Source organism: Monodelphis domestica, chromosome 2 (genome assembly GCF_027887165.1).
Source record: "Monodelphis domestica isolate mMonDom1 chromosome 2, mMonDom1.pri, whole genome shotgun sequence".
NCBI lineage: Eukaryota > Metazoa > Chordata > Mammalia > Didelphimorphia > Didelphidae > Monodelphis > Monodelphis domestica.
In genome coordinates, this window is record NC_077228.1 from 233,679,432 (window position 1) to 233,692,581 (window position 13,150).

The window sequence follows — 13,150 nt, forward strand, 5'->3', positions numbered from 1 at the left end:
TATTATTAGCACAGTTCCTAGCACAGTGTTTCATAAATGCTAGTTGATAGCTAAACATTCAGTAATACTACCCTATTAAGGAATGGTCCAAGGAATAAAATTAATTGAACTTTAACAAGTTAATTGATATACTCCTATGATTTTTCTTTTGAATTTCTTAGGGAGCGGCAAAATTTAAACTATTTAGACTTAAGTATTGTTTAAGTATAGGGAATATAAAAAAATGGTAGCAAGTAGTTAAGATTTCTGACCACTACAATGACTAACTAGCATTCCAGGATTCCAGTAACCATAAAAACATGTAAGCTATATGAGTCCTAAAAAGAGAGGTAGTAGGTACCCAGTCCAGGAGATAGCTATACATTTCCAAACATACCAATATGTGGATTTTTTTTGCTTGAGTATGATTTTTTGACAGAAGGAAGTATTCATTTTTTACTTTTCAAAAAAAATATTGGGAAGGGAGGGAGAATATGTAGCAGAGAAGTGGAGACATGTTAAAAAAAAGAATCATTGAAACATGTAACAAACAGAAAAATACAAAAAGAAATTCAGAGGGAGACACGGACAAGCTGGTCAGCTTTAAAATTAATATGTTGAATTTATTATGTGCTTTTTAAAAAGCAAGCTGTGATTTCCACAGGAGCTGGAAAGACCTCCATAAACTGATGCAGAGTGAAATGAGCAGAACCAGGAGAGCATTATAAACAGAGACTGAAACATTATGGGATGACCATAGTTAATTGACTTTGCTACTGATAGCAATGCAATGATCCAGGAAAATCCCAAGGAACTTACTTATGAGAAAGAATGCTATCTACTTTGAGAGAAAGAACTGTGGGAGTAGAAACACAGAAGGACAACATTTTAATTTTCACTTGTTTATATGGGTATTGGATGTGGGGTTTTGGTTTTTAAAAGATTATTACAAAAAATGAATAATGTGGAAATAGATATTGAGTAATAATATATATATATATATATATATATATATATATATATATAACCCAATGAAATTGCTTGTTGGCTCTGGGGGAAAGGGAAGAGGGAAAGAACATGAATCATGTAACCATGGAAAATACTTAAATAAAAAAATTAAAAAGCAGGCTATTTGTAACAGAGAATCATGTTTATAGAGGGAATTTATTTTTTAAATTTATTTAGTATTTTTCAAGTTCAAAATACCAAAAATGAAAATTATTAAAAGAATTAACACCCCCCAAAAGAATAATCACTAGAAATTCTGTTGTGAACTATATATTCCCTAAATGAACTACTCTTGAATGTTTTTTGGTATTCATCTGATAAGCAGCAGCTAGCAACATATAATAGCAAAACCAATTATATTTAGCTGATTTTCTTTAGTTATGGCAATCCTCCTGTTACTTATAGTCCTTTTATTTTGTTCTTATACAGCCGCTTTATTGCCTTCATATTTTTTAGTTCTGAAAACAACTGATTTTCAACTGCATTTTTCCTGAGGAAAGAGGAAAAGAAATGGGATTCCGACCCACATCTAGCTATTAATAAATTTGATTTCCCCAGATATTGATAAAGAATGGATGCAACGTTCATCAGTTCACCTGAAGATTCCCCTAACTATATGATTTAACATGTTCTTCTCCTATTGAATTACTTTCAAATATCAATTTAAATTCAGTGTCAGTTAGTGATGTGCACCTGTCTGGAAAGGAAGTTGTGCAATGCGTGTATGTGTTTTTGTCTTATCTTTATTTTATTTTTAATAAAAAATTTACATGTTTTTTCAAAATTATATGATTCATATTGTCTTTCTCCCTTGTTCCCTTCCCAATCCTGGAGTTGACAAGCAATTCAATTTGGGTTGTACATGTATTATCATGCAAGACATATTTCCATATTATTTGAAAGTAAATAATCTTATAAAACCCAAACCCCAAATTATATATTGATTTATTTTAATACATATTAAAATAAACCAGTGACAAATAATGTTTTCATCTGCATTTCTACTCCAACAGTTCTTTCTCTAGATGTATTTTTCTTAAATGAACAAATTTTTAGTGTTCTTTAAATCCCTAGTCTCCTAATCCTTTCATGACTGAAATTTCTACAATCCTCAGAGCTCTAATTCTAGGTTCCAGTCCATAATCTCTCATTATCAAAGATGCTTTAAGTTCCTCACACTTTATTAAGAAATTTAATCATGTTATTAGACTGATATGAGAATGTGAAAGTTGTATGCTCTAAAATAGACTTAAAAAATAAATCAGAGAGAAAGGGCATAGATAAAACCAACTGGAAAAAAGCCTTATGATTGCAAAATCTAGAGGATGGTCAAGTTGTTTTTGCTACCTTGGAATTACATTTCTTATTAGAACATTGCTTCTCTGCTTGAAGTCCTATTCCAATATTTTCTCATGCTGAGAAGATGACCTTGGCAAGTTCACAAACACTATGCCAGCAAGGTGCATTTACTGTAGATCCTTCCAAATTGCAAAAATTGTGTACCAGTCAGGTGATCAATTATGTCTGTTGTTAGAGAAACAAAGTTCAATTGACTTTAGAAATGATGTTTGTCAGTCATAGAAATTCATATTTGCTTCATTATATAATGTTTCTACAGAAGGTTTGTGATCTGTATTAATGGAGAGAATGACCACACTGATGAAATCATTGTTCCTAGGACATATAGAAGGGAGAATCAAGAAACCTTGAAATCAGCTTCTCAGTTTACAGGACTTAGAGAAGAAATAACTGAAGCCCTCTGGGCAAAGCACCAGCAAGTGAAGTTGGTATTCTCTGCTGAGTAAGGCTTACTTGTTCATGTGTATCTAGCTTTCGTTCTCAATGCTGTCGCCTGGTCAGGTTGTTTGCTGAGTTTTGATGACTAATTTTGGAGTTTTGGTGCAAAAGGAAGGTGTTTGAAAAGGAAGAAAGGGTAAAGATCGTCAATCTGCTTGATGACAGACCAAAAGAATCATAAAGAGCTCAATGGTAGCTAAGCTTGGATCTCCTTTCTTTTTCACCACTTTCAGTGAGTGTAGTGTACTGTTTTTATACATAACAACCATTAAACAGCCAATGTGCAAAAATATTTATGGTAGAAAATTAATTGTAACTAGATCATCAAAAGTTACATTATGAAGTTAAACTTCTTGAGTCATGGACAATGCTGTTGGGCAAGATGGAATATAGAGGTTTCAAGCTCTGTCCCTCTTGTTCTTGCCACATTGCCCTTACCACCCTGAGAAAGATCTCTGTGAAATATCCAAGTCCTAGCAATGTGGGGGAGGGAGCTATAGGAAAGGTAAATGGAAAGGAAGTATTTCTTTCATTTTTCAAAAAGGCTTATGGGGAAGTGCTGAAAGTGGTAGAAAGAAGCAAATGGAACTTAGTTGTCCTAATTTTATAAGAACTAGTGACTAAGTGCCAGGTGGAAAACTTCACAGCTGCCTAATGAGGTCTTTTGTTTCATTTGGGCAGTATTTGGATCTGTCTTTAAAAAAAATGAGCTCTTAAGTATATTAACTAGTTTTGAGGTAAGGTGGCTCTGATACTTCCCAGAGGAAGTGATATTAGAGGGTCACTGGTGGCAAGGGATGTAAGCAATAAATCCTGATAAATCACAAGGACTTCCTGAGATAACAAAAAAGTTACAACAGGGTAAACATTAAGATATTTCTTCAAAAAATACAAAGAGAAAAGGATATAAATGGAAGAACTTATGGCAGAAGAAAAGGCTAGATAAAACTTTATAACACCTTGACTAGAGACTAATCAATATTTTATGGGAGATTAAAGTGCAAAATAGTAAGGTACATGAAAGGGGAGATGGGAGGAAGAAAATACAGGGGAACACATGAGGTATTGTAATTAAATTCATGATAAATGAGAAAGTGGTATACCTCCAAAGCTACTCAGAGAAAAAAAATTAAAGGACAACAAAACAATAGAAAAAAATCAAAGTGACATTTTCAGCACAAAAAAGGTTACCAAGAAGATTTTAGAAATTGCTAATCCCAAAGCATACTTTTCCAGTTTTATGAAATGCATAAAAGGCATATGAGAAAGGTCTATACATGTATTCTGGGTAGCCTTGATGAAAATATGAGATAATTTTTTATAGTAAAACATATCTTCATAGTTACAACTACATGAGAGATTTAGACTACATAGCAACTTGCATTTATTGATTATTCATTATAAAAGATAATGAAACCAGTAAAAAAATTGGTAAATATAAGGATTCTCTTCCAATAAAGGTCCTCCCAATATTTATTAAGATTAATGACAGATACTATCAGAAGTAACTTTTTTCTTTGGTTCAGTGAGACTTGTTGATTAATTTTGCTCCCCTCTCTCTTGCCCCACTTATATTTTTTGCCAGAAGGGAAGTCTTTCTTGAAAGGACCTATTTGGAAATGATAATGCTAATGTTAGGGAAAAAAAGGAAAAAAAAAACAACCTTCATAATGGTTTGGGAATCTCTTTTTAGTTGATTCTCAAATTATAATATTTTTTAATCCAAAGACATTTTATTTCCCAATTACATAATTTTAAACAGACATTTTCTTTTCTTTTCTTTGTTTTTCAATTCTTACCTTCTGTCTTGGAAGTGGCTGAGGCCAGATTTAAACCCAGGACCTCCCATCTCTAGGCCTGGCTCTCAATACACTGAGCTACCCAGCTGCCCCCTAAACATACATTTTCTGAAATTAAAAGATCCAAATTGTCTCCCTCTTTCCCCTTCCCTCTCCTCTCTTGGAGATGGTAAGCAACTTATTATTATTTTCTTAAGCCTGTTTCTGAGGTTCTCATATGTAATTTAAGCTATTATGTTGGCTTTTCTGGCCCATTTACTTTATTTTCAAAAGGGATACTTTTTGCATATAGGAGCATTTTAATTTTACCAATTAGCCAGTAAAAGTTACTCTACCATGCCTAATCCTTGCCACAAATGCAGATTAAAAAAAATATGTAACATGTTTTTCTGAGGCTTCCATTTGGTATTTAGAGATAGTTTTTTGAATTCCAGAAGTTATTTACATTTTAAACAATTCTTTTCCTAAAGATTGAATGATTGAAAGAAATGGTTTCCTTCATTTTAAATGAATTACCATAACAATAAATGGGCTAAAAGCTTAATATTCAAACCAAGCAAAATGAAAATAATTCTAAATTCCCCTTTGGCGACAGAAAAGTAAAATCTTTGCTGAGAGGATGCCATTATATAAAGGATGGTTTTATATCACAGAGCAATTTTCATGACTTGGCAATGCTCCACAGTAATAATGCTTAGCTAATCTAGTTACAAGGAATTCTTTAGAACAAAGAATCCAGTACAAACACTGTTTTTTTCCAGGACAAGTTTCTATGATCTGTAATTCTATAATACAATACTATGTTGCCATCAAGGAGAATTTGCATTTCAGCCCTGCATACTTCTTCTGTTTTAACTATCCTTAAAATTTACAAACAACCCATCAAAACAAAATACCACTGAAAAAAATATCTAAGGGTTTAGAGTTTGAAAAGCTTAGGGATAGGGCAGCTAGGTGGCTTAATGGATAGAGTATGACTGTAGACACTTCCTAGCAATGTAACTATCAAATTACTTAATCCCCATTGCCAGATCCTTACACTTCTGCCTTGAAACAGATACTCGGTATCATTTCTAAAACAGAAAGTAAAGTATCAATTCTAAAACAGAAGGTAAGGATTAAAAAAAAGCTGGAGATGAAAATGTACTTTCATTTCTTACCTTTATAGATTGAAGAGTTGTCATGTGACAATTCACCACAGAGAGGTGGGGCACCATTACTGATCAAGGTACATGGGAAAGTTCTTAATAATTATAGTTAAGCAGGTCTTTAACATAAAATTTTACTTCCAAAAAAAAAATGAAGCAACATAAAAATCCCACAGAACTTATTACATTGAGATTTTACCTATACTGTAATTGAAAGATATGTAGTTACCTGCTATAATGGGCTAAATGTCACTACAACAGAACTAATGAAGGCCTAACAACAAGCTCTACAAAACCAACTGGAAAGAAAGTAGCTCTTCGGGAATAGAAAAGGAATTGTTTCTTGGAAATAGTGTGGGTGTAAGGAAGGATTGTGAAATACTACAGTTGGATGGTTCCATTCTATTTTTCCTAGTCTCTGAGAGGGAAAACAGTAATTCAATGAAAAACCAACCAGTAATTCCCAGAAAGGAAAGTTAAGCTACAGCTCTTTGCAGGGCAGTGGCCTGTAACTGCTGAATCAGTAAAGTATATTTAAATCTTTGGTATAGAAAGGGGCCCAAGAGGATGTACTAATCAACTTGGGGAACTGAGAAAGAAGTGGGAAAACCTCAAGGACAATTTTATGACTATTATAAAGTAATTCCAAATCCCTTGGTAAATGCATATGATCATTTCCCAAAATCTATTTTAAGCATTGCAAATTTCCATGTTATTCAATGTTCGCCAGGCACAAGAAATGAAAATGATTTATACTACTGTTAATGTTCTGTTAAGTTCTCATACCAGAATGCTACAGCTGATTTTATTATATGACCTTAAGTCTAGATTCTAGATCAAAATAACACTAAAAGAATCCTGGAGAAAAGCACAAAATTCGAATAATAGAAAAAACACAATTTCTCTAATATATTGAAAAACAACATGTTTTCTTAGCCTAGCTATAGCAATAATAACCTTTTCCATTTGCTAGCACTGTCAATTTGGTATCAATCACCTATTCCTATTCTCTATGAATTCTTTTTCTCTCTGGCTCTTCTAATTAAGAGATACTTTCTATTACTTCCTTTGCTCAATTTCATGATAGCCTATTCTTTTGACTATATTGAAGGAATTTGTGTATCCAAAGAAAATATGCAGTAAAAACAACATATTAAATATAGATGGATTGAAAACTGAGGCAGAGATGTCATTTTTCTCATACTTTTAGTAGTAGCTAATAGCTCTAAATTTATCAGTTTCCTCTACCAAAACTTTTATTAATTTGTTCTTCATTAGCCAGCATAACTCCTGAAATCTTCATGTTTTCTTCAGAAGCAGCCAGTTGTTATTACTATTTTCTACTGATTAACTAGTTTTTAATTCATGACCAAATCAACAATGAAGTGAACCCTTTTACCCAGACAAAAGACTGATCTCTGACCCACCCACAAATGCTCTCTAGAGGGCTATTAAAAAGATTTTATTCTTTTAGGCAGTCAGGTTCATTTGAAGTTCCTTTATTACTGTTGATAGAAATTTTAAAGTAACATTTTCTTATTCCTTGGGTATTAAAAAACAAGAATTCCATAGGATTTTCACAAAAGCTACATTAAAAAATTACCTTATTTAAAGGATAACAGACAATTAAAAGGATATGATCAGTAGTCATGGATTCATCATCTTTGTGTAGATAACTCTCAAATCCATATATCACCTAGTCTGGTCTGAGCTTCAGTCTTACATCACTAACTACATATTCAACACTTAAATCTTGATATCCTATGGACAACTCAAAATCAGAATGTCTGAAGCAGAGGTCATTATTTTTTCAGCCCTTTTTTCACAAATTCCAAGGTTCTACTGAAGTCAACACCATCTTTTCATTTGCTCAGGCAGTCAACCTTAAGGTCTTCCTCAACTCCTAATTCTTACTCATTTTATTTTTATTTCTAATATTGATGATTCTGTTTCTATAATACTAGTCCTCTTCTCTTCACTCATACAGTGGCCACCTGAATTCAAGTCCTCATCACCACTCCTCTGAACTACAACAGACTTTTAATTGGTTTCCCTGCCAATCTTTGGTCTCTCTCACCAAACCTTCCAATACAACTACCAAAACAATTATCCTAAAGCACACATTTGACCATTGTACTTATCCCACAACCCACAATAAGGCATTGGCTCCCTATTGCCTCTAAAATCAAATGTAAAATTTTTCTATTTTCTATTTAAAACTCACCCCAACATTGTTCTTTTCTACTTTTCAAACCTTATTATACACTACTTCTCTCTGGGTATACTGTGGCCAGCTATATTAACTATTTGGCAGTTTCTCACACATGACAACTTCCCTTTTTGTCTACATTACTTCACACAGGCCAACCTTCATATTTAGAATATCCTTTACTAATCAGTTGTGTTGCTTGGAATTCTGAGATTTTTTTCCAGACTCAGCTCAATCTATACTCTTTGTCTATTGGGTTTCCTGACGCTAAATTACTCCCAAGGTATTTTATATTTACTTTTTATATAACATAGCTATATAGCTAAATATCTCCTTGCTGTATTCCTGACTAGAATGTAAGCTTCTGGAGGAGAGGGCAACTTGTATGCTAATCAAGCAGAGCCTGACACATAGTAGGTGTTTTGAAAAGCTGGATGATTGATTGGTCTTCCATTTTGTTTAAACATTATTTTCTTCTATGTTGGATATAGTAGACTGCCATCTTTTTTGTTTCTACATATTGTTGTGTGTAAAAGATTTTAGCAAGGGAAAAATTTTCTGTTTTAATTTTTGTTTAGGATTCAGCACAAAGGCATGCTACATGTGACAGTTTCAGAGGAATGCAATGAAATACAGGAACCTCCTGATTTTCCATCTGTGAATTATGTGCAGCAAAGTTTTAATTGTTTTTCACTGCCACACAAAGGGCTTCTGAGCTGCCTTGTAATCACTGAAAACTGATGTATTGTCAGGGAATGTAATTAATTTCATTGGATTAAGGTAAAATGATTGCCAAAAAATTCATCAAATAGATTCCAAAACCAAACACATGTGATCCACACTCTTTCAGATAACTGTCCTAATGTTTCAACTACTGATGCATATGCTGTCAAGAAAATTTCCTCATTGATTAATATTCAGGTACATAGTACAGAACTTCTTAATCAAACTACATAGGATTTTGCCAAAGAAGGCCAGATGTCAAGAATGAAAAGAAGAAATGAAGAGTTTTCATTCAAATTGTCTACATTAACTTTTTTTTTCTTGGTTTGAAATACAGTTAAGAACTGACATTAAACCAGAATTTACACTTACATTGGGATCACAGGTGCAGAGCAGAAGTTCAGGTGGTAACATATTTCCCAACCTCAATTCTGCCAATCTCAAGAATTCATTTGCAGAAGGCCTGGCTCTTTTCCTACATGGGGAAGAATTCTTTGGAGGAAGCCCTGAGCTTCTTTCAGTCTCTTATGCAGGCAAATATAGAAATTATCCCAAGTATGAGTAGTTCCTAGTCACTTTTGTGAACATGTTCCTGGATCTCTAAAATGTTATTCAAATCTTCTCATATTTTTAACTCAAAAAGCAATGCAATTTTAGAAATTAAAAGATCAATTACAGCAATTAAGAAAGCAATAGATGTTCAGGAGACTTACCACATTGCATGCATATAGGTAGGAGGTAGGCGTGGACTGCTGACTGGGGTACAGTTATATGATCTCATGATCCTTTCTGCCAATAGAAAGTTACGAAATAGACTTGCCACCAAGAGATCCTGTCTGAAAAGCTTTTGGAAGAGATCTAGAGACAAATGAAAGATTTTGTGAGTCAAAATCAGCATGAAAAATCTCTCTCCTCTCTCTCTCTCTTTCTCTCTCTCTCTCTCTCTCTCTCATCACAGAAGAGAACAAGCAAGTTAAACTAATATATACATTTTCTACTGCTCAGAAGAGGACAAAATTTGAAGTGGCAATTCAGACCGTAAAACACCAGAAGAAAGCCAGCAATTTTAAAAGAAAATGGGTTCTGAATTTGGTGAGCAAATACTGGAGAAATCCTAGACATGTATACTTTCTACCTTCTGACTGTGTTTGATGCTTCATTAGGTAACAGCATATAATTCCTACCTGACTACCCTTATGACCAAATGTGGACTCTATATGTCTTGTGTCCTTTTAACCTAGTTGTCCCTCCACCCTTCCCATGACATTATTCTGAAAGATAACTTTGCACATTTTTTATCCACTAAAGAGATTCAGATAATTCCTTGACAACCTTACCCCTGGGCAGCACATTCCAAGCAATGGTATCTGTGATTGCTGTGAAGATCCAATTCAGTTCTCCCAAAGGAGTCCTCCTGTCATTAAGTCTGCCAGGAATCCTATAAAATATAGGATATTTTCATTAATATAAATCGGGGGGGGGGGGGAGAAAGGAGGAAAGTGGTAAGGGAATCAGAGGGAATATCACATGATAGAGTCCAGACAACATCAGGCACCTGTGCATTTGAAGTACAGGTCATCTAGTCTAATCATCTCATTTTACCAATATGCAGGTTGACTAACTTGTCCAAGGTCATAACTTGCATTAACAATTAAGCATAAAAGATAGGTTTAAAACTCAGGCCTTCTAATTTTTTACTTCTTTGGAAGATCTTATCTTTATCCTGCTTATGTTTTCTGTTATCTTATTCTGAAATTCAGACTATTCCTTCTAAAGAAAATAACTGCAAATAAACCTAGAGCTCACAACTCAATGCTTATTTCTGGTCTTCTCTCCTGGTTACTTCCTCCCTTCACTGGCCCAGTGACATGTCAAATCTTAAAGATGATGAATGTCATTAGACAGAAAAACTGCAAAACAAGAGATGGCTCTGACCTTGCTGTAGTCAAAATATTAGTCACCACTAACAAATTAAAGAATCCAGATATTATCTTGGAATGAAATGGAATGCAATTTAATTTATCTTCCCAATTTCACCAAAATATGTCCTTTGTTATTTCTGCTGTAATTCCAACATTATACTATACATTCTATACAGCTGAAAATGAACTTCATTTTCAACTTGTTATCTAGGTTAATTTTATCCAGCTCTTAGCACTATAATATGATTAAAAATAAAAATCTTTAATTAAAAGATGATTCTAAATGTCTTCTCAACTTATTCATACTATGCTTGCCTCCAAATTATGGATGGAAAGAAAATCCTTTCCACTTTCAAATTCCAGTGGTACAGGATCTGAAGGCTGCTGGGAAAACAAAACTCCTAATAGCTCTATCCACCCACTTCTTTATTTTATTCTAAAGAGGAAGTTTTACATTGAACTAGTCCAGAAGCTGGAGAATATGATACATGCTATTTACAAAGTGTAAAAGTTTAACAGCATAATTTGACAGAATCCAGTTAAATTATTAATGGAAAAGCCATTCCACGAGTGTTTACAAAATGGGATCATATGAAATGTAACTATGAAATCACACTAGATGTTTTTTTCTCCCCCTTTTTCCCCCTTTAAGACAATGGCATTTCCCCTATTTCCTTAGAGTTAGGGCTACTTAACAGGTTATATAAAAGGGGAAAAAATGTCACAAAGAAAGTAATTGATTATATGATGTAAAATTGAGCCTAAAAAGCAATACTGAGAAAAATTTCTACATTTTTAATTTCTAATATTTAAATGTGGTATTCCAATAAAGGATAAAAAGGTCTTACAAATTCAGTCAACTATTAATTGCTCCTCTTAATAGATCCAGCAGCATCAAAAAATAGTTTTATTTGATTCTAGAATGTCTTATGTTATTTATACTCGAATGTGGGTATACTCACTATTCTAGGAATTCTTAAACTTTAAAAGTATGATGTAATTTGAAATCTGCTGCTCTCCCCCTTCACTGATTCCTAATACTCCAAAACAAACAAACAAACAAACAAACAAAAAAACTTCCTTCCACTGAAAACTTCTTCCTTTCTAGCTCTTACTTTACTGGATCTTCATCCCTGTCATACACTAACTGACAATATCCTGAGCCCTCTTCCCTATAAGCAATGGTGATCTCATTGGCTTCCATGGATTCAAATATCTTTGTGAAGATATGTATACATATACATATATGTATGTATGTATAGAAATATAGTATTACTGTCTATCTACAGGTATTTACTCTAACTATATATCTACTATATATAGTAAAAGATCTACTTTATAGAAACCTAGTATTTTCCATTTTCCAGTCCCATATCACCAACTACCTGTCCAACATTTTGAAACAAAGGTTCTACTGGTATCTCAAATTTAACAAGTCCAAAACAGAATGATTTTAAATTATTCCCTTCTCTCAACCTACTCAGCCACATGCTGTTATCACCTTTATGCTCTTATTATCTCTCACCTGGACTACTGTGTCTCAATAGCTTCCTATTTAGTTTCCCTACTTCAAATCTTGCTCTCTCTATTCCAATACATCTTTCACATAGTTGATAAAGCACTTATCCTCAAATGCAGTTCTGAAAATGTGACTCATCTATTAAATAAACTTTAGGGGCTCCTTATTTCTTATAGGACAGTGATGGTGAACCTATGGCACAGGTGCCAAAGATGGGATGCAGATCACTCTCTGTAGGCATGTGGTTGAGCCCCCCCCCCCCCCCACCCTCAGAGTACATTGCTAGAAAGGCAGAAGGTCTTGGCAGAGTCACTCCCTTCCCCCTCTGCATCTGGCCTGAGAACATTTTTTTAAATCCCCTGCCCCTCTGCCCAACAGCCCAATGGGAGCCCACAGGAGGCAGAGCTGGAGAGGATTTGGATCACACCCCTCTCCCTCTCTACACTCACTGAGAACATTCTTTACTTCAACTGCCTTCTGCCCAGCAGCCCAATGGGAGTGCTTACTCCCTCCCCTGTGTGGTAAGGGGTGGGGTATTCTCAGCATGTGGTGGGGGGAGGAGCATGGCACTCTCTCTAAAAGGTTTGCCTTCACTGTCCTAGGTTTAAATATAAATCTTTATGTAGCATTTAATGCTTTTTTTTTTAATCCACCCTATCTTGCCAACTCTTTTGTACATGACTTATCCTTCATGTGTTCCATGGTTAGGCATAGGGTTTTATCATTTCTAACACAATACTATTCCATGCCCAATCTCTCTAACTTTGAATTGGCTTTCCCCCATGCTTGGAATACTATTTATTCCTACTTCTTCATCTTAGAATTGCTGAGTTCCTTCAAGATTCAACTTAAGTACTATTTTATAAAGGAGGAATTTACCAGTGGCAAACCCTCCCTCCCTTACCTCTTGCCCACCAAGTCCTAGTTTTGTTCTAGGGTTACACCTTCCATCTACTCTGTATATGTGGCATAAACATATTTACATTCATCTTATCTTCTTCCTTAGAATGTTAGATCCTTGAGAGGAGGGACTGTTTTTGTTTTTG

At 34.3% G+C, this 13,150-nt stretch overlaps 1 protein-coding gene across 3 annotated transcripts in view; it reads right to left on the minus strand.

Moving 5' to 3' along the window:
* RPTOR (regulatory associated protein of MTOR complex 1) overlaps positions 1–13,150 on the minus strand; it is a 569,750-nt gene that overhangs the window by 235,137 nt on the left and 321,463 nt on the right. For all 3 annotated transcript variants that reach the window (XM_056817367.1, XM_056817369.1, XM_056817370.1), the window contains 2 exons: positions 10,001–10,101; positions 9,377–9,521 (listed from right to left, as the gene is read on the minus strand). In XM_056817367.1, the coding sequence (XP_056673345.1) occupies positions 9,377–9,521; positions 10,001–10,101 (246 nt within the window). The remainder of the gene's footprint in view (positions 1–9,376; positions 9,522–10,000; positions 10,102–13,150) is intronic.